Genomic DNA, 25,260 nt, shown 5'->3' with positions numbered 1-25,260 from the left:
TCTGTCTGGGCTGGGTGATGGGCACAGGGGGACAGACTAGGTGACCCCTGTGTGTTTTTCTCAATGGGCACCATTTGTGTGGCAATGCATGGTTGGAAGAGCTGTGGTGTCCTCATTCTCAACCCTCAGTGAGGCTCAGAGAGGCTGATTTTCTAAGAACGCACAGCTAATGACTGTGATCTCGCCTTTAGAGGTTTGAGAGACAGGGATTCTGGTCCCATGCAGGAGGTCCAAGGCTGGGAGAAAAGCTGGTCAGGACACAGAGAAATGAAGCTTCTTTACCACCTCATTTCATCTTCCCGAGAGTCCCCTTGCGATATCTGGAGCAAAAACAATTTTCTCCATTTTACAGATGAGAAGCGTGAGGCTGAAAGAGGCTGAGTCACCAGGACAAGACGACAGAGTGAGTGACTGCAGAACTGGTTGGCTCCTCCACGTAGGGTGACACAAGGTGGGGGGACGTGAGAGCCTGTCACCTCGGTCTTGGGCAGAGTGAGGCCAGGACAATGGCAGTACCTCACTCTGAAAAATTTCTAAAGAGAAGCTGTCTTTTTATTTATTTATTTATTTATTTATTTAATTTTTTTTTGAGAGAGAGAGACAGACAGACAGACATTCAGACAAGAAGGGAAAGAGATGAGAGTATCAACTCATAGTTGCAGCTCCTTAGATGTTCATTGATTGCTTTCTCATATGTGCCTTGACCGGGGGGCTCCAGCTGTACCAGTGACCCCACACTCAAGCCAGTGATCCCACACTCAAGCTGGTGACCTCGTGGTTAGAAGCCTGGGTCCTCAGCATCCAGGCTGACACTATTCACTGCACCACTGCCTGGTCAGGAGAGGGTGCTATCTTCTTTACACTTGATGTCCAGTTAATCTCTCACTCCTTTCAGATAACTCCCTAGGTCTTACATGCTTCCTCAATGCTTACAACTACTCTGCAAGATCAGGCAGGATAACCACCCCCATTCCAGAGGAGGGGATGGAGGTGAAGTGGCCCCCAGGATGGCAGAGGGTTTGAGAAGCTGTGACAGAACCAGTCTCAAGTGTCACTTTGCTTGGTCTTAGGCGCTTTCTTCTGGACCCGCTCATGGGAAAGGGAGGGGTTGAGAGATGGAAAATTTAGCCCTTGGGGCAGAAGTGTCAAAAGGAGCTGATTCTGGAGTGGCAGGCTGTGAGAAGCCTGCTTGGTGGCATTCCAGGCATAGAAGACTACTGGGTGGAAGGGGACCTTGCACGGACTATTTGAGGGTCAGTCAGTCACAGCGAGATGAGGAAACTGGACTTGTGGGAAAAGTTCAGTCACTCATTCATTCAGCAAACATGTACTGCCTTAGTGTCAGAAGTGAGTCACAGTTCCTGGGCAGCTCAAATTTCCCTAAGGGCCTCGGACTAGGGAAGGACTGCTCATATTATTGGAACAGAAAAAGAAGTGGACTGGATATTGTCAACTCTGCTTTCCAAGACAGGCCACAAGATATCAGGGATGGGCCTTGGGTTTGAGATCAAGGACAGGCCAGGTGGTCTTCTAGCTCTGCCCCTCTGAGCTGTGTGAGCCTAACCAACAACAACAGCAACCACACAATCACAGTGTTTATTCAGGGCTCACTTTACATGTAGGCATACCGCTTTACTTCTTTGAGTCTCAGTTTTCTTATCTATAAATTGAGGTGAGGTGGGGGGTGAATCTATTTTCAGGGTTATTGTGGGGCTTGAAGGGACCGTGTAGGGAAAACAGTTGGTACATGCTTCAGCCTTGTGGTAAGGCGTTGTTTGTGAGCCCATCACGGAGACTTATGTTGTAGAAATCCTGGGAAGTTGAAGAAACGTTCATTCCTCATGGGGCCATGTGGAAGTCTGGAGTGGTGGTGCTGGTTCTCTTCACGGAGAAGATACGAGATGTGAGCAAGGCTTCAAAGGGCAGAAATAGGGATAAGGAGGAAAAGAACTTTCATAGAGAAGGATATCATGTGGGCACAAGCATGGAGGAGGGAAAAGTGTGGGGAGAATTTGCGGGACAGACCTGGCACAGTTAATGGCTTAGCCTTGTGCCCCATGAATTACCCATGAATTACCCATGAATGCAGTCAGGCCCGACCTTTAGCCCTGGGGCCATTGGCGTGGCAGCTAGATTTCCTTTTCTAACATTTTTCTGTCTGGAGTTGAGTGAGGAGAGGGCTGAAGGGTGAACCTTGAGTAATTACAGAGCCTGTTCCTGGGTCTCTCCCACTTACCCCTTTGGGACTGGACAGTCTGCCAGGAATGTGACCCATCCACTCTTTCTGACCTTCTTAGCTGGAGGCCAGGGTTTGGGCATCCTACGGAGGGATGAGCCACTGAACATGGTGGCTCTGAGCCGCGTGTAGCATGTGGCTTCATGGAGTTAGTAGAACTGGAGGAACAGGAGGATGAAGGGGAGGGCAGCTGAAAGTGCAAGGCCCGGGTCTTAGGTGAACCAGGACAACGGGGAGCTCACATTTGTTAAGCATCTATTATGTGTTGTAATAGCCCTGAGAGGTATGTTTCCTAACTGTTCGGATGAAGGAACAGGCTCAGAGAGGTGAAGTGACTTGTCTGGTTCTTTATCATATCGTTCATCCTTCAACACCTATGTGCTGGGCAGAGGCTCGGCGCCAAGCACAGAGGAGTTAGGGGTGATCACCTCTCGGCTTCTGACCCCTTCAGAGGGACAGTGTTGTGAGTCACATTGTGGCTTTGTTGGGACTCGAACCCAGACCTCAGGATTTCGAAACCCTCTCTTGGGACCAGCACTCCAGCCCCCGCCAGAATCAGGTCCTGTTGCTGGCTAGCGCATCTGCCCGAACCACTGCTCCACCCACTTTCCCCACAGGTTCCGCCCCGCGCACCTGCCCTAGGTAAGTCCCGGCAGGCGCGCCAAGCGACGCCGGAAAAGGGCGAGCGGCTGTGGCAGGTGGGGCGGGGCCGGGGCGGGGCCACTGGGGCCCGGGGCGGGGCCAGGCCAGGGCACCCGAAGCCCGACCGGATCCCCCGGCCCGCGCCCCTCTGCCGCGCCCCGCGCCCCGCGTCCGAGCCGCCGCCGCCGCCGTCATGGGGGCCTGTCTGGGCGCCTGCTCCCTGCTCAGCTGCGTGAGTCCCCATCCCGGCGCCCGCCGCGCGCCGCCTGCTCACTTTTGTCCCGTCTTCTTCCTCCAAACAGTTTCTTCATTTCCCTTCCTCCAAACTTGTCTTTCTGGGCCCGCACTTCACCTCCTCGCCCCTCAGTCCCCTGTCACTCGGTTCTCTCCCTCCACCCCAACCCCCAACCCCAGCCCTGGCCTCGGGCGCCGGGGACAGCTGCTGTCCCGGGCTCGGGTTTCCGTGGGGGAGCGGTTGGGGCACTCGGGGCGGGGAGCTGGAGCGCCTTCGGCGGGCGCTCCTCCCGGGAATTGGGGAGACTGAGGCCCGAGGCTGAGGCTGAGGGCGTTGCGGCCCTACCGCGCCCAACTTGGAGCCGTCCTCGAGGTGCGCCTTTCTCTTGTCTCTCTCCCTGAAGCTCTGACTCTTTGTGTAGCCTGCCTGGTCCCTGCCCCTTTTCGTCATGGGTTCTTCTGTCCCTCTGGCAATCTCTCCATCAGTTTGTTTGCCCCAGACTGTCCATTTGTATTTGTCTGATATCTGTCCGTTCGTTTGTCCGACTTTCTTTGTCTGTCTGTGGCTTCTCCATCTCATTGTCTATCCACATTTCGGTGTCGGTCCGCCTGTCCGCCTGTCCAGTCTGTCTCTCTGCATCCTTGTCTCTGCCTTATTCAGTTATGCTAACTCCTGGGCACTTCTCCAAGAATCCACAGACCCTTCCTCTCTGGGCCCCAGAGCCAAAGTGGGGAGTGGGAGGAAGCCCCTGTCTGCCTTTCTAAAACGCCCTTGAGTGAGGTCTGTTAGGGTTGCCGCCGGGCCCAACTCTCGGTTGGAAGACCCAAGAATTGGCGGAGGTTAGGGTGTGTGAGGGGAGAGACTACCTGGTCGCTTAGGCTTAGGGCCCCGGTGGGCAGCCAGCATAGGGGAGGAGCTTCAGCCAGACCCCAGCTGAGAGGCGCCTTCTTTTCCTTTTCCTTTTCCCCTCATTAAATCTGAGGTTCATTCAGGCAGCCCCGCCCCCTCTGCCCCACACAAAGAGGAGCAGAGAAGAAGGGGGGTCTCCTGGCTGCTGAATCTGGGGACTTGCTTTTCCTTTGTCCCTGATGTGTGTGTGTGTTAGGATGAAGTGTAGGGGTGGGAGCTGGGGGATCTAGAGATTTACTTTACAGCCATTTTTTTGAGAATGATATCTGAACAGAGAGGCTGTAGAGTGGGTCCCTGGACAGCCTTTTGTCTCTTGTTCTCTGGGCCTCCATTTCCCCATCTGTGAAGTGTGTGTGTGTGTGTGTGTGTGTGTGTGTGTGTGTGCAGGAGGAGGAATCAAGAACTGGTCCCAGATCCCTCCCTGTCCAATGAAATCAAGGCTATGGCCAGGAAGAGTTTGCTTACTGGTTGGGGAGGGAGACTTTTCTCAGAGTTGACCGGATTTCCATCTGGCTGGGCTAGCCTGGGGGTAGGGGATGTTGAGTGGAGACCTACCAATTTCCTGTGCGTCTGTTGCCCCATCTGCGTCCCTCATAATGTTGGAAAGATTAAAAAGTGCCCCGCCCAATGACTGGCAGATAGTGCTCTAAATGAGAGCTATGGTTATTATTGTCTTGGAAAGGTAGGCGGAGAATTTCCTCTGGAGCCAAGTGCTGGTCTCTGAGTCATCAATTCCTACCATGCTGGGACCAGAAGGCACCTGACAAGATGGCTCAAACCCTCAGTCGTGGATGAGGAAACTACAGCACAGAGAGGGTAGCCGACTTGCCTAAAGTTGCACATGAAAGGACGGGAATGGCAGTCAGGATTGGAATCTGATTCTGTAATCCAGGCTTCTTCCCACATCCTGGGTACCTGAGGGACAAGGCTGGCCCAGGATAGGATTGAGTTTCATTTAGTGAGTATCTAATATCTGCAAGGGACCTCCTTTTAGTGGCCTCCCCTGGGGGTTCTGACTTCTGACATTTATTGTGTACCTACTGCATACCAGGCACTGTGCTGAGCCCTTAACCTGTGCCATTTCATTGGTTCCCCCTCAGCCCTGTGACATAGTTATCCTATTACAGATAATGATACCAACAATAACCACCATTGACCACATCCTCACACTCACCGCCCAGAGCTGCCCAGTGGTGGACCAGGCCCAGCACTGTAGTGAGCGCTTTCACTCAATGCATCCCTTCATTGACTCCTCACAATGACCCCTATGAGGCAGTTAATATTATTCCCATTTCAGATGAGCAGACTGCAGCAGAGAGGGAAGATGAATCCAGAGAACTGATACCAAGGAAGAGTCAGATTCTGGAATTCTCACTGTGTGCTTTTGCTGATATTTATTCCTTCTGACAATACCACTCATTGAGATTGGTTTCGTTAGGGCTGTATTTGTTAGATACCTATTTTAATATAGATCGTATTTCTTAAATTACAAGCCCCTTGAAGACAAAAAAAAAATACCCTGTTACAATAGTAAGTTTTATGTTATGTCTGTTCTGCCACACAGTGTTACATGGTGCAGGTGGTTGCTATTGGACACCAGTAACAACCTGTTTCAGCGGAGATTTGCCCACAGAAGTAGAGTTCCAGTGGGGGGTTTTCAGGCATCCTTAGCAGGGAACATGGGTTGGTGGGGAAGACCTTTGTGCTCTTCTAGCATCAGGTGTTTGCATCTGCCAGCTGGGTTCTCTTGGTCAGCATTTGTACTGGGCTGAAGGTGAGCCCTGGCCAGGAGGCAGTAAGATGGGCCCACAGGCGTGGGAATCACCAGGCAAGCCAGCACATGGTAATATGTATATGAGCAAATACATATTTAGGGTGAGCCTTCTATATGCGAGGGAGTACAAAAGACCTTTGGGTCAGATTGGTTGGACTCAGGTCCTGGCTTGGCCTCTTCCCAGCTATGTGACTGTGAGCAGTCACTTCCTCTCTCTTCTTGTCTGTAAAGTGGAGAAAACAATGGTACCTGCCTCTCAGCACATTGTGAGGATTAAATGGGACTGAGCCGAACATGCCAACAGCTTTAGCATGAAGCTGGCAGGCAGTGGCCACTCTGTAAACACCCCTGAGTGGTAAGTTGTTCTAGTCCACATGCAAGGAAGTGGTGAAGCCGGTAGAACTCAGGGCTGTCTGACTGTAGAGCCTGGGCTCTGAGCCACTTTCCTCTTCTACCCAGGAGTCCATTTTATGAAAGAAGAAACTGAGTCCCACAGAAGGGAAAAGAGTCTTGTCTACAGTCATACTGCAAGTTGGAGGCCAAGCCAAGACTATATAGGCCCTCTATTCTTAGCACTGCACGGGGGACGTCATTGTTCTTGCGTGCTTTGGGGCTGACCTCTTCTCCCTGCAGAGTGTCTAGTTCTAGCTGGCTCAGCCAGTGATGGAGTTGCTCATGCATTCTCCAAAGTGCATTACACCCTTGCTGGGGCCAGTTTTTTGTTTAATTATATAGCAAGATAGATATAACGTAAAATTTACTATTTTAACTTTTTTTAATTCTTCAAGAAACTTGTAATTTATTTTAAGAAACGTAATATATATTAAAATGGATATCTAACAAATACAGCCCTAATGATGTTAGTCTCAATGAGTGGTATTGTCAGGAGATTGGCTAAAGCACACAGTGAGAATTCTAGAATCTGACTTCTCCTTGGTATCAGTTCCCTGCGTTAGTGAAAACAACCCCTGACTCTCTCCCCCTGTTCCCAAGGATACTGAGCTCCACTCACTCCCTTGATCTGTCCTCCATTCTTTGACCAAGCAGTATTTCTGAAATGCAAGTGTGATACAGCTCTTCTTTAGCAATGGTCCCCCCTTGCCTTCAGGATAAAACCCAGACTCCATGGCCTGCGGGGACCAGGGCCATCACTTCTATCACCGTCCTAGCTTCTTTTACTGTCCAGCTACCTTAAAATACAATGTTCCTCTGAGCTTTGCTTGTTAGTCCCTTGGTGGGAATACTTTCCCCTTCCTCTCTTTTTTTTTGTATTTTTCTGAAGTTGGAAACAGGGAGGCAGTCAGACAGACTCCCGCATGCACCTGACCGGGATCCACCCGGCATGCCCACCAGGGGGTGATGCTCTGCCCATCTTGGGGCGTCGCTCTGCTGCAACCAGAGCCATTCTAGTGCCTGAGGCAGAGGCCACAGAGCCATCCTCAGCGCCCGGGCAAACTTTGCTCCAGTGGAGCCTTGGCTGTGGGAGGGGAAGAGAGAGACAGAGAGGAAGGAGAGGGGGAGGGGTGGAGAAGCAGATGGGCGCTTCTCCTGTGTGCCCTGGCCGGGAATCAAACCCGGGACTCCTGCACGCCAGGCTGACACTCTACCACTGAGCCAACTGGCCAGGGCTCCCTTCCTCTCTTAACTAACTTACTACTCTTCCTTGAAACCCCCCTGCCCCCTCCTTATTTTTACTATAGTAAAATATACATAACATGAAATGTACCATTTTAACATATGAAGTGGCATTATTAAGTACATTCATGTTGTGCAGCTGTCACCACCATCCATCTCCAGAACTTTTTCATCTTCCCCCAAACTGACACTCCTTACCCATGAAATAGGAATTCCTCATCCCCTCCCCTCAGTCCCTGGTTACCCCCTTCTACTTTCTGTCTCCAGAAATTTGACTTCTTGAGGTACCTCATGTAAGTGGAATCATATGGGATTTATATATTTTTTTTTTTTTTTTTTTTTGTATTTTTCTGAAGCTGGAAACGGGGAGAGACAGTCAGACAGACTCCCGCATGCGCCTGACAGGGATCCACCCGGCACGCCCACCAGGGGCGATGCTCTGCCCACCAGGGGGCGTTGCTCTGCCCCTCCGGGGCGTCGCTCTGCCGAGACCAGAGCCACTCTAGCGCCTGGGGCAGAGGCCAAGGAGCCATCCCCAGCGCCCGGGCCATCTTTGCTCCAATGGAGCCTTGGCTGCGGGAGGGGAAGAGAGAGACAGAGAGGAAGGAGGGGAGGTGGAGAAGCAAATGGGCGCTTCTCCTATGTGCCCTGACCGGGAATCGAACCTGGGTCCCCTGCACGCCAGGCCGACGCTCTACCGCTGAGCCAACCGGCCAGGGCCGGGATTTATATTTTTGTGATTGAGTTACTTGATTTAGCATAATGTCCTCAAGGTTCATCCATGTTGTATCATGTGTGAGAATTTGATTCCTTTTTTAAACTTATTTTTTAATGTCTACTTTATTGATTTAGAGAGAGAGGAAGAGAGAGAGAGAGAGAGAGGGCATCAGTCTGTTCCTGTGTGTGTCCTGACGGGAGATCAAACCTGCAACCTCTGTGTTTCTGGACAGTGCTCTAACCAACTGAGCTACTCGGCCAGGGCAAGAATTTTATTCCTTTTTAAGGCTGAATAATATTTCATTGTATGTATTTACCACATTCAATAGTCAGTGGACGCTTGGGTTGCTTCTACCTTTTGGCTATTGTAAATAATGCTGCTATGAATATGGGGGTACAGATATATGTCCAAGTCCCTGCTTTCAGTCCTTTTGAGTAATACTCAGAAATGGAGAGCCAGTTTATTTTATTTTTGTTTATTTTTTCTTGTGAGAGAGACAGAGAGAGTCAGAGAGAGGGACAGATAGGGACAGACAGGAAGGGAGAGAGATGAGAAGCATCAGTTTTTCATTGCGACACCTTAGTTGTTCATTGATTGATTTCTCATATGTGCCTTGACCGCGGGCCTTCAGCAGACCGAGTGACCCCTTGCTTGAGCCAGTGACCTTGGGTCCAAGCTGGTGAGCTTTGCTCAAACCAGATGAGCCTGTGCTCAAGCTGGCGACCTTGGGGTTCTTGAACCTGGATCCTCCACATCCCAGTCTGATGCTCTATCCACTACACCACCACCTGGTCAGGCCCAGTTTATTTTAGACAAAACAGCTTTAAACTGTGGCCCCAGCCCTCAGCTGCCGACCCCACCCACCCAGTGCCCCAGGAATGGTCTGAGAACCTATATCCCCGTCTCCAGTGATAACCAGGAGAGTGTGAATGACTCAGTGACAGCCATTTTCCACCATGCCATACCAGGTATGACTATCCGGAGAGAGAGTCGTGCCCAGCTAGGCAGCTGGTCATTGACAGGGTGCAAGCGCAGAGAATAGCCGGCTGCCTTACCGGTGATTCTGCATTAGAGAGTCTGGACTGGTCGAATGCCAAGCAGCCTTGCAACTGGAAGATTCTAAGACCCAGGGCTTCCTAAGTTCTGAGTTCATCGTTCAGAGAACCGGACTACTGCTAAGGCTAGTATTATTCCGGTGCTTTTCCGTTGCTGCCTTTCCCCTGAGGGCACTTGGTGGAGGAAAGGTAATCCCAGAGGGGGAAGTTTTATAGTCGGCCTTTCCCATTGCATCGTAAGCATTTAGTCCAGTTTGTTCTGTAGCCTGGTGACTTTCACCTTTCCTGCCTCTATAACATCCATGGAGTAAATGGGCCACCACTGGCCCCTGGGCATTTAGGTCATTTGCAGTCTCTTGAGATTCTAATAAGCTCATAAAACCTAAAGTGTTTGTGCCTGTTTTAGTGTTGTTTTTTTACTTTATTGAAAATTTTTATTTTTAAATAATAAAACCAACTGTATTGGGGATAATTTAATTGTATTTAGTTACATGTATCCATTTAAGTGTTCCCTCCCTATCTACTCCATTTAGCAGTGATGTCCCTCTTAAGAAGTACCATGATAGATTGCTAGGCATTTATTTACAGTTTCTCCCTACTGTTTCTCTGGTGTAAGCAATGTCACAAGGGACTTTCGAGTGTACAGGTGTGCGCTCGCTCATCTGCCCTTCCTCCCACGCTGGTTCTTCTGTAGGAAGAGGTTCTAGTAGGAGGGACTGTCAGAATGAACGTTCCAGGGCTGCTCCTCCGGAAGTAGCAAGGAGTGTGTGTGTGTGTGTGTGGGGGGCTGGCGTCTCTTCTTCTCTCACTGACCTAGTCTTTCTGGCTACTGGGTAGGCCCTTGGCATTCCTGAGGTTTCAGGTGTCAGGAACACGTGGATTTTCATCTCCAAAAACCAGGATGAATTGCAAGGCCAGGATCCCTGTATGCAGCAGGGCAGCTCTTCTTGCATCCAAAGTCTCAAACTGATCTGGTAATAAGCCGGAGCTGGGCCCTCCCCTGGTGTTGGGCGGATAAAATGTATTATGCTCACTTTGTTAAAGATGCCATCGCCCAGGTGATATTAATGTGTGTTGAGAATTGTTGTACCCTGAGGCTTGGTTTTAGGATTAAGCCTGTCCCACCCTTTTTGGTGTAAGGTGGTACAATCCTATCATGCCTCAGAGAAGTGACTTTGTATTAGAGACTTCCCTATTATGTATATTGGATTAAGGGTTTGGATTTCTACACTATAAAATGGGTATGGAGCGGGAGTTTGGCTCTTGGTTCCTGAGATTAGCATGAGAGAGTAGAGAGAGTAGAGCCAGCAGCGGGAGGAGGCCAGGAAAAGCAGCCAAGATGGCGGAGAGCTGAGTGAGATGCCAGTTTGTACAGAGTTTGTATCTGGGATAAGAAGGAGATGGGGAACTGAGGAGAATAGGGCTGGTGAGCTAGAAACCTTTGATTCTAGGAAACTCGGATAAATCAGTAGCTTTGTGAGCACTGAATGTGACTGGGTTTTGGAGCCCAGTGTGTATTTTTACTTGCCCGCCGGGTGCAAGCTAGATTAAAGACTATGGCCCACCAGTTTTTGGCTCCATGGTTTCTTTACCGACTGTCCGAATCCAATGCGAACCTGCATGGGCCGGGCGGCGGCTGCTGTGATAGTGGCCCTGGCCGTGTCTGCTGGCTTTACACCCGGGCACTGGGATACCTGGTTCCTGAGGTCCGTGCCTATGGGTCTCCCTTGGTTTTCTCTGGCATCGACAGGATTGTTTTCAACGCTGGAGTCTTTTTTTTTTAAATTAATTTTAATGGGGTGTGTAAAGCCAGGAGTCAGAGCCAGGGCCACTTTCAAAGCAGCCTCCTGGCTCATGCAGGTTCGCATTGGATTCGGACAGTCGGTAAAGAAACAACGGAGCCAAAAGCTGATGGGCCATAGTCTTTAATCCTAGCTTGCACCCGGCGGGCAAGCAAAAAACACACACTGGGCTCCAAAACCCACTCACATTCAGTGCTCACAAAGCTACTGACTTATCCGAGTTTCCTAGAATCAAAGGTTTCTAACTCACCAGCCTTATTCTCCTCAGTTCCCCATCTCCTTCCTTATCCCAGATACAAACTCTACACAAACTGGCATCTCACTCAGCACTTCGCCATCTTGGCTGCTTCTCCTGGCCACATGGCCTCTTTCTGTTCTCTGCTCTGCTCCCTCTGCTCTCTCATGCTAATCATCCCAGGAACCAAGAGCGCAAGCTCCCACTCCGTCCCCATTTTATAGTGTAGAAATCCAAACTCTTAATCCAATATACAAAATAGGGAAGTCTCTAATACAAAGTCACTTCTCTGAGGCATGATTGGATTGTACCACCCCACATCAAAAAAGGGTGGGAAAGGCTTAATCCCAAAACCAAGCCCCAGGCTACAAGGATTCTGCCTGCCCAGAGACACACATTAATATCACCTGGGCAACGGCCTCCACGTGGGCAGCGTCACTTTAACAAAGTGAGCATAATACATTTTATCTGCCCAACAGGGTGACATTGATAAATCAGGGTACATATGTTCAGAAAAAACATCTCTAGGTTATTTTGACATTTGATTATGCTGCATTCCCATCACCCAAAGTCCAGTTGTCTTCCGTCACCTTCTAACTGGTTTTCTTTGTGAATGCTTGAGTCTTTTGAAATTAAACCAGACTGCCATCACGAGTTAGTGAAGCCTTCGCGCAGCCTGACCTCTGCTGAATCCCAGCTCCTCAGCGTACGTGCTGTGTGACTGGCTGTGTTGCCTCTCTGAGTCTGTTTTCCCATTTGTAAGTGGGAGGTTATAACACGCTTGTATCGCAGTGTCAGTGAGGCTTAATGTAGGTAAGGTGCTTACCACAGTACCTGGAACTAGGTAACTTTTTTAAAATTGAGTTTTAGAGAGAGGAGAGAGAGATATAGAAGGGGAGCAGGGAGGAGCGGGAAGCATCAACTTGTAGTAGTTGCTTCTCGTATGTGCCTGTGTGTGCCTTGACCAGGCAAGCCCAGGGTTTCGAACCAGTGACCTCAGCATTCCAAGTGGATGCTTTATCCACTGCGTCACCACAGGTCAGGCATCAAGGAAAGCTGTCATTATTATTAGTTGAATCTCAGCACTGCTGTCCCCTTGCTGTGCGACTTCTGGCAAGTTTTTTTAACCTTCCTGATCTCAATTTCCTCATCTGCAGAACAGGAACTAACAGCCAGCTCTGTCTGATAACCAGAGTGCTCTGTGTGGTCTACAAAACACTTTTCTGGCCTTTGCCTATCCCCTCAGCCCCAACAGGTGTCCTTGGATAGCAGTCAGGGCTTGGTGGTAGCTGCATGACATAAGCACAGGTTGCTGGACAGGTAAACTCATGATTTGGACCACAAGGGAGAATTTCATCCTGCAAGCATTTCATTTAGCATTCATGTCCTTGACTTTGCAGGGGAGAGTTGAGTGAGAAGGAGCACTTGCAGGGATATTTCTAGTCTGGGGGAGAGAGAAGGGAAGCCGGGAAGGCAGGTACCCCTCAAGCGGAGTATGCCTTATGCCTTGTGACCAGTCCAGAGAGCAAAAGGCTGGGTCTCAGAAGAGCAAGGTCCCCTTTCAGCCTGTTTTCCACAAAGCTGACCATTCAGCATAAGGCTGTTCCGGCTCCTCCTTTGCTTCACACCCTAGTGGATGCCACTGCTATTAGGACAAACACCAGGGGCCAGCACAGGGCTGCCAGGCCCCGCCAGCCTGGCTGACCTCGTCACTCACCACTCACCACTCACCGCCTGTCATGAAGTTCTGGCCACAAGGTCCTTCTTTTTGTTCCTCCATCGCCCAACCTCTGGCTGCCCAGAGCCAGCTCAGACCCTGTTCCTTCTGTCTGGAACACTCTTCCTTTCCTTAGTCAGGAAAGTGTACCCTTGTTACTCATGGTAGCAAGCACTTAAAAAAACCAACACGATTGATTTTAGAGAGAAAGGAAGGGAGAGAGAGAGCAAGGCAGAAATGTCAACTGTTCCTCCTGTATGTGCCCTGACTGGGGACCAAACCCACGACCTTTGCATATCAGGGTGATGCTCTAACCAACCAAACTATCCGGCCAGGGCTGCACTTTTTCTTCTTAGCACCTACCGTGATGGGTGTAATGATTTGTTGAGTGTCTTTCTGGCCCTAGGAAACTCCACGAGGGCAGGCCTGTGCCTTTCTAGACTCTGCTCTCTAGACTCCTAAATACCTGGTGAGGAGTGGAGGCTGCTTGGGGGAGGATGCACTGTTTACCAGCAGTACGTATATGGATGTGGGCCCATCTCCTCACAGGCTGGGCTGGTAGACGCAGCTCCCAAAGGAGTGAGGCTTTTTTGGGGTGCCAGCTATGAATGGTGTGGCATCACCAGCCCCTAAATGATTTCAGTCAGCCCCAGATTGGGAAGGGACTGATACCAGCTTGGGCAGAGGAGCCCAGACAGGGAAAGGGTTGGACCGCCACTGCTGTCCAAAACCAGTGCAGCCCCAGAGCGGGAAATCCCAGCCGCTCACAATTCCTCATTCCAGTTATTCACCAGGTATTTATCATAAGCATACTCTTCCCTGAGGTCTTAACATGTGTCTGGTACTACACCAAACATTTCCCATTCATTCAGCAGACAGTCACTGAGCTCCTACTATGTGCGAGCACTGTTTCAATTTCTGGGAATAACATAGCAAAAGAGACAAGAATTCCCACCCTAGTGGAGCTTACATGCTAGAAGTGGGAGGAAGCAAACATAAGTAAAATATGAAAAATTTTTTTGAGAGAGACAGAGAAGCAGGAAGGAAGAGAAATGATAAGAAGCAACTACAAGGTGATGCATTTTAAGCACTTTAGTTGTTCATTGATTGCTTCTCATGTGGCTTGACCAGGGAGCTCCAGCTGAGCCAGTGACTCCTTGGTCAAGCCAGTAACCTTGGGCTTCAAGCCAGTGACCTTTGGGCTCAAGCCAGCGACCTTTGGGCTCACGCCAGTGACCATGGATCATAATGATGATCTCACGCTCAAGCCAGTGACCCCATGCTCAAGTTGAATGAGCCCGCACTCAAGCCGATGACCTTAGAGTTTCAAACCTGGGACCTCAGCATCCCAGGTCGATGTTCTATCCACTGTGTTACCAACGGTCAGGCTAAAATATGAATCTTAACTGATGATAGTAAGTTTTATGGAGAAGGTGAAGCAAGAAAGAAGAAAGGGAGTCTGAGGAGGTTACAATTTAAAACTTCTACTATTTCATTCTTACAGTTGCTGTGCAAGAAGTAGGTACCCTTCTGATTCCTGTTTTATAGAAAAGAAAACTGGGGTTCAGACAGGTTGAATGAGTGTATAGGGTCACCCAGCCATTCAGTGCTGGAGCTAGCCCTCTGGATATTTAAATTTTTATTTTATTTTTTACTACTCTCCCTCTCCCTAAGTAAGAAACAGTGTGACCCACGGTAACACCTGAGATAGATCCAGGTTTGAATCTGAGTTCTTTTCCTTGCCGGCTGTGTGGCCATGTGTGCCCCAGCCTCTTCCAAGCTTGGTTTCCTTGGCCTCTTCCTCAGGCTCGAACATTAAGTGAGATGACCCTTGGCTGGTGCTGTAGATAGAGGCCAGCTCAGTGCACATTTGGAGACATCGAATGGGCGGTGGTGGGTGCTGGCTGCTTGGGCGTGGAAGGGGAGAGGAGGCAGAGAGTGAGGGTGCCGCCCCTGCTGTCCCTACAGGCGTCCTGCCTCTGCGGCTCTGCCCCCTGCATCCTGTGTGGCTGCTGCCCCTCCAGCCGCAACTCCACCATCACCCGCCTCATCTTCACGTTCTTCCTCTTCCTGGGGGTGCTGGTGTCCATCATCTTGCTGAGTCCTGATGTAGAGAGTCAGCTCCACAACGTGAGTAGCCTTGGGGGGTGCGGGGCGGGGGTGCCGAGGGAGCGGCCTGTGGGACCAGGTGCCTGGTACAGGCTCAGCTGCTGAGAGGCTTAGGCCCCGAGTCCCAGCTGACCAAGAAGTGGGCAGGAGTGTTCCCACCTATTTCTTTAAGCAGGGAGGAGGGTTTGAGCCTTGCATGGGAATTCTCAGTTCTCGTAAACCATGGTCTCCTTGGAAAATCATATTAATCATTATTGCCCTAAGGGCCCACACAAGCTCTCCCCTCTTTAATGTGCAAACCCAGTATGGGGGTTTCAAGTCTTCCCTTCCTCTAAGTGTTTCGTGGCCCGGCATAGACCCAGTGGGACATTTAGGCCAGTGGTTGTGACATTTTAGTGTGTATAAAGGTGTGAATCTCCCGGGGAGAGTGCTGGAAATGCAGGCTCGGATCCCACCTTAGAGACTCCAGTTCTGTAGGAGACGGGCCTCAGAATCTCAGTTTGGGGAGGGGGTTTGGAGGACTGGATGAAAGAAAGTGAAGGGATTAGCCAAAAAACATATACATATAACACGTAGACACAGACATCAGTGTGGTGACAGCCAGAGAGAAAGGGGGGGTAGGTGAAGGTGGGCAAAGGGGGGTTGGGGACCAAGAGAAACTTTGCTTGGGGTGATGGGCACATGATACCGTGTGCAGATGATGTTTATTGAGTTGTACACTTGAAACCTGCATTTATTTTATTTTATTTTGCAAACCAATATCACCTGAATAAATTCAATTAAAATAAAAGAGAACCTCAGTTTTCCCTAAGAATCTCAAGGGAGCCTGGTATAGGGGGTGAGAGCACTTCGGGAAATCCTGCTTTAGACAGTGCCGTGTGTTCCTGAGGCTGTGGGCGTGATGACAGGGAAATAAACAGAGTAACAAGGTGTGACTAAACCGTCTGCCTGGGGTGGGGGCGCTCCTAGGACTTCAGCCCCAGAGGGGCCAGCGGTGGGGATGGAGGGATGATGGAGGCAGAAGGCTCGGGCTCCTGTCCTGGTCCAGCCCCGCTGGGAGAGCCTCTTTCCTGGCAGCCTGGGCAGAATCAGGTTCTGGGTGGGGCAGGGCCAGCAAGCTGCTCTGTCTGCCTCCACAGCTGCCCTGGACCTGGGAGTGCGAGGAGGGGCCCGTCCTGCAGAGCCACATCGACTGTGGCTCCCTGCTTGGCTACCGCGCCGTGTACCGCATGTGCTTCGCCATGGCGGCCTTTTTCTTCCTCTTCGCCCTGCTCATGGTCTGCGTGCGCAGCAGCCGGGACCCCAGGGCTGCCATCCAGAACGGGTGAGGGAGGGGCCCCGCCTGCACTCAGACCCTCCCCTGACCGTCTCTGGACAGCTCCAGACCCCACCCTCACACTCAGGAGCCGAGAAGCCAGGGGGCCCAGCACAGAGGTCAGCTGCCTTAGTTTTCCATCCTCAGATGAGGAAATAAAGCTCAGCAAATAAAAGATAACAACTTGCTAAGGCCACACAGCATTTAGTGACACAACTGGTGAGGACAGAACCCAGGTGTCCACCTTTACCCCTTCTTAGTCCTTCCCTCTGCCCCTTGGGGATTTTTCTAAGTCCAGGACAGACTGTCCATGCCCCTCAGACCGTCGGAAAGCCCCTCTGCACCTCCCCCAGCACCCGCCCTTTGGGGGTGAGGTTCTGGAGTGAGGCCTGCTCCTCGACCCGTTCCTCAGCTCTTGTTTGTCCTAATCACCACCCCCACAGGTTTTGGTTCTTCAAGTTCCTGGTCTTTTTGGGCATCACCGTGGGCGCCTTCTACATCCCTGATGAATCCTTCTCCAACAGTAGGCGGTCTTGGTGGGGGGGGGTTGGGGGCTACCAGGAGGGAAGCTGGGTGTCCAGAGAGAGGAACGCTGCGGGGGCTGCTCTTTGCCCTGGGTCCTCAGCTCCTAGTCAACGGACAGGGCTCTGGTGCTTGGCCATAGGGCGTTAGGGCACTGCAGGGTGGGGGAGGGAACAGAGGGAACCTGCCTCCCATGACCAACTGGACCCATTCCCTGCCACACTACCTCTGCGCATGGCCAGGGCTCCCTGAGGGCAGGGACTTGGCTTTTTCTGTATCCCTAATGCCTGGCATGGCACAAATGATCGGTGACTGAATAAATGTGTGTGTGAGAGGGAGCCCGCGAGAGTGTGCCTGCCCCAGGAATCCCCAGGAGCCCGCTGGGTCAGGAGCCCTGGCGCTCAGGCTTCTGCCCTGTGGCCAGACGGGCTCTCCTCACTCCCCTCTCCCCAACCAGTCTGGTTCTACTTTGGCGTCGTGGGCTCCTTCCTCTTCATCCTCATCCAGCTGGTGCTTCTCATTGACTTTGCACACTCCTGGAACCAGCAGTGGCTGGGCAAGGCCGAGGAGTGCGACTCCCGGGCCTGGTACGCAGGTCAGTGCCACCGGCAGGCTGCTGCACCTGGGCGGCGGGTCTACCCGAGGAAGCCAGGGGACTGAAGCTTGTTGCAAGCCTGGAGGGCATCTCAAGTAGCCTCGGGCCTTAGTGCAGGAATTGAACCATCAAGGACAGATGGAGGGAAGGGGGTGTGTGGGGGCAGGGCGACAGCAAGGGATTGGAGGAGAGGAACTGGAGAGTCCTGGGAGGGGTCTAGTTCAGCGGCTGCGGCTCTCATAGAACGGGCCAGCCGGGCACAGCCAGCCCAAACCAAACTTCAAATGATACTTGATCGTTGAAACCCCGGTGGCGGAAAGGGTCTTTGTTCAATTCTCTTTTGGTTCTTCTGACTCCATTAAAAAGAAAAAGAAAAAAAAGGCTCACTGAGGTTCGGGCCTGGTTTTCACACCTCTGTAAACTTGCTGGTCCCCCGACAGAGCAGGGCTTCTGCAGATCACCACGCAACTAGTTCACTTTTTAAGCAACTTGTTTTGGATTCATTGTGTTCATTTTTACGGTTACCTTATTTATGGAAAGTGAATCATTTTAGTTCAGGCTGGGGCAAAAACTCACAAAAGGTGAATGATGAAAGTTTAGGAGACACTGATGTCATTCCTTGGATGATAAAAGCTAAGGCCTAAGACAGGCTTGCCCAGTAAGCCCCCTTGAGGGAGTGGGGGTCCCTGTGCCTCCTGACACCCCTGCTTGCTGCCCTCCTGCCCAGGCCTTTTCTTCTTCACCTTCCTCTTCTACTCGCTGTCGGTTGCGGCCGTGACCCTGCTCTTCATCTACTATACCCAGCCCAGTGCCTGCTACGAGGGCAAGGTCTTCATCAGCCTCAACCTCGTTCTCTGTGTCTGTGTCTCCATCATCTCCGTCCTGCCCAAGATCCAGGTGAGCTTGCCAGCCTCTGCCCGGCCTGAAACTAGGCCTGTTGGTGTGTGCAATGTCTTGTGAGAACCTTGGAGTCTTGACACAGAGCTGTTAGTCACCGAGGCTTGGACTAGGAGGGTGGGCTCCCAGGTCAGCCTGCATGGATTAGTCTTGGCCCTCGCATCTACTTGCTGGGTGTCCTTGGGAAGGTACATTAATAACCTCTCTATGTCTTTCTCATCTCAAATGTAAAACAAGGAGAATAATATCTATTTGGAGTCAGTCTCAGGATAGAGATCACATTTGAACATTTCACAAATATATGATGTGCCTGGCATATAGATATCCATCAGACATTGACTATTGTTATTAAGATTCTTAGACACCTTAAGAAGTGGTATTAGGAGATGCAATTCCACAGTTTCTAATCCCTGACTGTTTGAGATAATAGGTAGGGCTCCCAAGTAATTATCTATTCTTCAGAAAGAAGGCCTTTTGAGGCCAGTGGTACTTCCCAGTTTGGGATCTCGGCCCACCAGGGGTTTCAAAGGTAACAGGTAGTCTTTGCAGGGGGGCAGGGTGTCTTTTTTTTTTTTTTTTGAGAAAGAGAGGGAAAAGGAAGAGAGAGAGATGAGAAGCATCAACTCGTAGTTGCGTCACTTTAGTTGTTTATTGATTGCTTCTCATATGTGCCTTGACCAGGGGGCTCAAATGAACCAGTGACCCCTTGCTCAAACCAGCAACCTTGGGCTCAAGCCAGCGACCTTTGGGCTCAAGCCAGCGACCTTTGGGCTTAAGCCAGAGACCTTGGGATCATGTTGATGATCCTGTGCTCAAGCTGGCAAGCCTGCACTTAAGCTGGCAATCTCAGGGTTTTGAACCTGTGACCTCAGTGTCCCAGGTTGATGCTCTATCCACTGTGCCATGCCACCATCATGTAGTCTTTGAGAGGGGTTCTTTAGCAGAAAGTTGGGGACCCTCCCTTCTGGTCAGAGCCTCCATTTCCCAATTGAGAAAATTAAAGCCCATAGAAGCTGATGCCTCTCTCCCAGGTCACACAGCAATTAGTATTCCTGCAGCAAATACCTCTTGGGCACTTACTGGGTACCAGGCACCCCTCTAGTAGTTGAGGATACAGCTGTGAGGAAGAACAAGAAGAATAATTATAATCGCTAACAGTTAATGACAGCTATAATGTCATTTAGTCCTTGTACCAACATCATTCCCACTTTGCAGAGGAGGAAATGAGACTTGCCTAGAGGCTTAGAGGAGTAAAGAGACTTGCCTAAGGTCACATGGCTATACGGGTGGAGCTGGACTTGAACCCAGGCAGACAGGTTCAGAGCTTATGCTGTTAATTACAGAGTTTAGATCCGTATTTTCAAGTACATGTGGTGAAGGATGGGGGAGAATAGTCAACAGACCAAGCAAAGTAAGGTAGTTTTAGGCCCTGGCCGGTTGGCTCAGTGGTGGAGCGCCGGCCTGGCGTGCGGAAGTCCCGGGTTCAGTTCCCAGCCAGGGCATAGATGGGTGCTAAGTGGGAAAGAAAAGAGGGTGTGAATTAAAAGGTAGTTGGGGCCAGGGCTGCTATAGGCAGGTTTTCAGGGCCTTGTTGGGAATTCTGTTGGAGCTGAGGCCTGAAAGCTAAAGAGGGGCGTCTGTGCAGAGATATGGAAAGGAACATGTCAGGGAGAGGGCGCAGCAAGTACAAAGGCCCTGGGGTGGGACAGGGTCCAGCACGTTCCATGGACAGCAAGGAGACCACTGTGGCTGGAGCGTAGTCTGCAGGGAGGAGCATGACAGTGGGGTGGGGGCAGGTGGAAATGAAGGAGGGACAAACCAGGGAGGGCTTTAATTCAGAGTGTGAGGTATGCCATCCCTGAAGGGTTCTCAGCAGGGGAGCAAGGGGGTAATCTGTTAGGAGAAAGAATTAGGACTCCACTTTTGGGTGGGGTAGGTGGGCCGTGGGTGGCCTGGGTGGTGTGTTTTTCCAAAGGGCATCGGGAGAATGGTGTGAGGGTGGTGGGGGTTTCTGAGGTCCCCTGGTTGGGTGTGCTGAGTGGGGGTGGGGTGTCCCCAGGTCTGTCAGGGCTCATACTGATGGACTGCTCTTACCAGGAAGCCCAGCCCAACTCGGGTCTGCTGCAGGCTTCGGCCGTCACGCTCTATACCATGTTTGTCACCTGGCTGGCCCTGTCCAATGTCCCGGGTGAGTACAAGCCTGGGGTGGAGGAGGCCTGGTCTTGTTCTTTGGCTAGCAGGAGTCCTGGGGGGGGGGCTGGGGATCCTCACAGGTGACAGGAACATCCCAGCCCCAGCCCATTCTGAGGCTTAGTCTTTCAGGGAAGTGGGAAGACCCTGTGTGCTCTGGAGCTGTCTCTGTTGTTTTGTCTGCTAAGTGCTATTTGTCTGCTAAGGGACTTGGGTGGTGGATGGAGTGTTTGTCCGTCTATTTGGGTTGGCTCTCTGCCCATCTTCAGGGCTAACTGGCTCCTCAGACCTGGCCTGCATGGGCTGAGGGTGACCGTTCTTCTATCCCCAGACCAGGAATGCAACCCCCACCTGCTGACCAACATTGACAACCGGACAATCCTGGCAGGCCCTGAAGGCTACGTGACCCAGTGGTGGGACGCCCCAAGCATCGTGGGCCTCATCGTCTTCATCCTGTGCACCTTCTTCATCAGGTACAGCGGGGTCTGGTTCCTGGGGTGGAATCGTGACTGGGGGCCCAGAGCCGGAACTGAGGGGAAGAAGTGGGAGCCAAGACACCAGGCTGGGAGCAGCATGTCCAGCTCTTGCATTGTGCTGGTGGGGAAACTGCGTCCCTCAGAGGGCACGGTGTGACTGGGCAGCCGAGGCGGGGCTGAACCTGGCCTCTGGGCCCAGGGCTCTTTCCTGCATACTGGGCTGCTGTGTGCCCAGCCACGTTGGGCGCAGGCAATTGTGGGGTCAGGGAAAAAGCATGGGCTGGGGTCAAGGGGTCCAGGCTCCGTCACTCACCTGCTGTGTGGCCTTGGGTAAGTGGCTTCACATTTCTGAGCTTCAGTTTCCTTCTCGGTAGAAGGAGGATGATAACCTCCAATGCCCAGGGTGGCTGGGACCCCACCATCTCACCTGAGAGAAAGCAGCTCATACTTAAGATCACATGACAACTTTTTTAAAGGGGCATTTTAGAAGCTCTGGCTGGATGGCACCATTGGTTGGAGCATTGTCCTAAGTGTGGAGATTACCAGTTTGACTCTGGTCAGGGTACCTATAGGAGTAACTTGATTATCTGGCCTCTCTTTCAACAACGGGGGCCATCTGAGCAAGTGCTTATCAGTGTGAACTCTGGAGCCAGACTGCCCGTGGTTGAACCCAACACGGCCACTTACTAGCAATGTGATCTCGGAAAAGTGACTTAACCTTTCTGTGCCTCAGTTTCCTTATCTGTAAAATAGGGAGAAAAATAGTACCTACCTCATTGGACTGTTGTAGGATTATAGGTGACTTACTATGTATAAGGCAGTTAGAAAAGAACTTGGCAAGTAAGTGTTTGCTCTTATTGCAAATTACTGAGCAGCAGGTGGCCGTGAGTGGTGTTTGTGAGCTCACTGATGGCAGACTCCAGTGTCACTTTATTTACGCTGACCCTGGCAGACTCCATGTTGCCACTCTGTCTGCCCTTCAGTCCCTGGAGGGAGCCTCTGCCCGGCCCCTCCGGCAGTGCCACACCTGCCTCCCACCCCCGGCGAGAACATTCTGAGGCTGTTCCCCATTCCGCTTTGTTTGGGCCTTTTTCAAAACATTTTCTCCAGGTCAAGTCTGGACAATTTCCAGTCATCTCTCATTTCTGTCACTTTGATTCCTTTTCCAACCTGGAAAGGCCCGTATCACCTCCACTTTAGAGGAAGCTGGGACGCAGTGTTGAGCGGCCACTTGTCCCAGTCTGTGGGCAGCAGCGGCCGTGGGGCTTGGGCACATATCCCTCCCCAGCTCACCAGGACCCTGTGCTTCCTGGTGCTCTGCAGACTCACACCGCCCTGGCCCGGCGTCACTGGGCAGCACCTCTGAGAGCCCAGGGGGGCTGTGTGTTCTTAGCTCTTAAAACACAGGAAGCAAAGAAGCAGAAGCAGCCAGGAGGGCAGGGAGCACGGGTGGTGGCTTCCAGCCTGATGTGGGCTCACGTGGTCACAGTGTTATGGTGAGTGCAGTCAGCGGCAGCTCAGCAAGGCGGTGACCTCAATTTGACGGAGTTGGGCTAGAATCCAGGTCTCCTTTGACTTTTTTTGTTTTTCAAAATATAAGTTGTATTTTCAAAACTGTGTGTCTTAACCTGTTAACTGCTATAAACATCAAGACCTCCTTATAGACAAGCGATGACTGAAAAATCATTATTATTATTTTTAAACTTATAAACATGAAGAAAGGGGAAGTAATTGATAAAACCACTTACCTAAAACTAGTAAAAAGAAAACAAAACTTAATGTCAAACGAATGTTGTTAATTATTAACATTATTAAGAAATGCAGTGCCTGGTGTGGCGCTTCACAGTGCTCGGCGCTCAGCGTGTTAGTGGGGTGGCCAATGAATAACTATTTGATGGCTTATCTGGTTTACACTCTGTTCTGGACACAGTGCAGGGGCTTCACGTCATTATTGCATTTAATCCTCCCAACAACTCTGTAAATTTTTTTTTTAATTTTATTGATTTTTTTTTAGAGAGAGGAAGGGGGAGAAGGGGGGGAACATCAGTTTGCTGTTCCACTTATTGATGCATTCATTGGTTGATTCTTGTATGTGCCCTGACCGGGGATCGAACCCACAACCCTGGTGTATCAGGATGATGCTAAAACCAACTGAGCTAACTGGCCAGGATGTTGACCCTGATTTTACATAAACAGGAATCAGAGGCTCAGAGAGGTTAAGTCCCTTGCCCGAGTTCCTACAAGGAGTGAGGGTAGAGTTGGAAGTCAAAGCGGTTTTTTAACTCCTGGGCCCAGGACCTAACCACCCCAGGTCACTGGCTCTCAAGGCTCTGGGACCATCGTGACCATTGTTATGACCAGTGCTGTGGCTCCTGAGGCCCGCTGGCACTACACACCTGCCCACCTCGGTGGCGACAGCCCTGAGTGCCCCCTTCCTCCCCCTCCCCTGCAGTCTGCGCTCCTCGGACCACCGGCAGGTGAACAGCCTGATGCGGACTGAGGAGTGCCCGCCCCTGTCGGAGACCACGGAGCGGCAGCAGGGCCGAGCCTTTGACAACGAGCAGGATGGCGTCACCTACAGCTACTCCTTCTTCCACATCTGCCTGGTGCTCGCCTCCCTGTACATCATGATGACGCTCACCAACTGGTACAGGTGCGTGCAGCTGGCGGGGCATGGATGGAGCCTGCAGTGCCTGAGGGGTATGCCACACATCTCCTCTCTGCTGGCCTCTCACTGGGGTTTTTCTGATGCCTGCTCAAGGCTTGGGCTTCGTGGTGTCTAGCTAGGAGCCTCCATGGAGCCTGCCCCCTCCGTGACCCAGTTTCCCTGCAAGTGCTTTAGACTACCCAGCTCCTGGTGCCTTCACCAAGGGCCTACAAAGTGGGGATCACAGGAGGTGGGGCTGGGCCTGTGCTGGGCAGACTGGGCCTACAGATCAGGCGTGGTGATTTGGGTTATGGAGTCAGATCTGGGATTTATGGTTGGAGGGTTCGGATTAGGGTGTGGAGGTCAGAATCCAAGTTGTAGGGTTAGGAATAGGAGTCATGAAATCAGGAGTTGGGATTGAGGCCACAGACAGTCCCAAGTTTGGTCATTTGATTAAAATTGGGGTTAGGAGGCCATAAAGCCAGGATTAAAACTGCCAGGTCAAGGGGCTAAGATCAGAGTAACAAGGTCAGGGGCCAGGACTGTGGTCACAGGCTAAAGGGTCAGAATTGAGGTCCGATATCAGAACCGTGGTCATAAGGTCAGGGGTCAGGAATGGGGTTTTAGGATTGAGGGTCTGAGTCAAGGTTAGAGGTCAGGACTAAGGTCTGCAGCTCCAGGGTTCCAAAGTCAGGGACCAGGAGTCAGGTCACAGTACAATAATCTCGGCCTGAGGTCAGGGTCAGGTAGGTGGTACAAGGTCAAGAGCTATGTCTAGAGTCTTAAGGCCAAGTGTCAAAAACGCCAGAGATAGGGACAAGAGTTATAGAATAAGAGCCAAAGTTGAAGTCAGGGGTCACAACTTGGATCCTAAGGTCAGAGCCAGGACTGAGGTCACAGGACAGGGTGCCAGGCTCACTGGGATGATGGTGTGTTCTAGGCCCAATGAGACCCGGAAGATGATCAGCACCTGGACCGCCGTGTGGGTGAAGATCTGTGCCAGCTGGGCGGGGCTGCTCCTCTACCTGTGGACCCTGGTGGCCCCCCTCCTCCTGCCCAACCGTGACTTCAGCTGAGACAGCCCCCTGCAGCCTGCCCACCCCGCACCGCGGGGCTCAGTGACACTCAGCCAGGCTGACCCCCACCCTGCCTCCAGCACATGCCCCAGAGCTGGGTGCCTTATTCTCAGTGCCTTCAAGGATGAGGAGTACAGGCTCACACCTGAGTCCCGCCCTCTGCAGCCCCCAGACCACGGGGCTTCCTCTTCCTTGCTCTTGCCCCCAGTCACCCACACTTACCTTCTTGGGGAAAAAAGGGCCTCTGTTCCAGGCTTCCCAGGAGAGGGACCTGAAGGAGAGAAATGCTCAGAGCCGCTTAGAGAGCGGGAGCACTTGCCATGATGGGATGCCCAGCACTGGGCGCTGGGGTTCCTGACTGTAACCCTGCGGCGCCCCGACCCCTTCCTAGACTCCGTGCCTTACCGAGTCTCTAAGGCTTTGCCCAATAAAGAAGCCAGAGCGTGTGCCTCCCTTGTTCTCTGCCCCCTACCCT

At 51.6% G+C, this 25,260-nt stretch overlaps 1 protein-coding gene across 1 annotated transcript; it reads left to right on the top strand.

Moving 5' to 3' along the window:
* Window positions 1-2,952: 2,952 nt before the first annotated feature.
* Window positions 2,953-25,231, top strand: SERINC2 (serine incorporator 2). Its single transcript, XM_066269828.1, has 10 exons — window positions 2,953-3,110; window positions 14,927-15,088; window positions 16,207-16,391; window positions 16,826-16,905; window positions 17,362-17,499; window positions 18,227-18,396; window positions 20,494-20,584; window positions 20,918-21,059; window positions 23,515-23,715; window positions 24,650-25,231. Exons 1-10 carry the CDS (start codon window positions 3,072-3,074, stop codon window positions 24,783-24,785), a joined length of 1,344 nt encoding a protein of 447 aa, XP_066125925.1. The 5' UTR covers window positions 2,953-3,071; the 3' UTR covers window positions 24,786-25,231.
* The last annotated feature ends 29 nt before the right edge of the window (window positions 25,232-25,260 follow it).

Source organism: Saccopteryx bilineata, chromosome 3, assembly GCF_036850765.1.
Source record: "Saccopteryx bilineata isolate mSacBil1 chromosome 3, mSacBil1_pri_phased_curated, whole genome shotgun sequence".
Taxonomy (NCBI): Eukaryota; Metazoa; Chordata; class Mammalia; order Chiroptera; family Emballonuridae; genus Saccopteryx; species Saccopteryx bilineata.
Note: the sequence above shows the minus strand (reverse complement) of the source record. Positions and strands in the feature narration are given on the sequence as shown.

Coding starts and splice junctions, on each gene's coding strand:
- SERINC2 (XM_066269828.1), top strand. CDS start 3,072: ATGGGGGCCTGTCTGGGCGCCTGCTCCCTGCTCAGCTGC. Junction 15,089..16,206: donor TAGAGAGTCAGCTCCACAAC/GTGAGTAGCCTT, acceptor CTGCCTCCACAG/CTGCCCTGGACCTGGGAGTG. Junction 18,397..20,493: donor CCGTCCTGCCCAAGATCCAG/GTGAGCTTGCCA, acceptor TGCTCTTACCAG/GAAGCCCAGCCCAACTCGGG.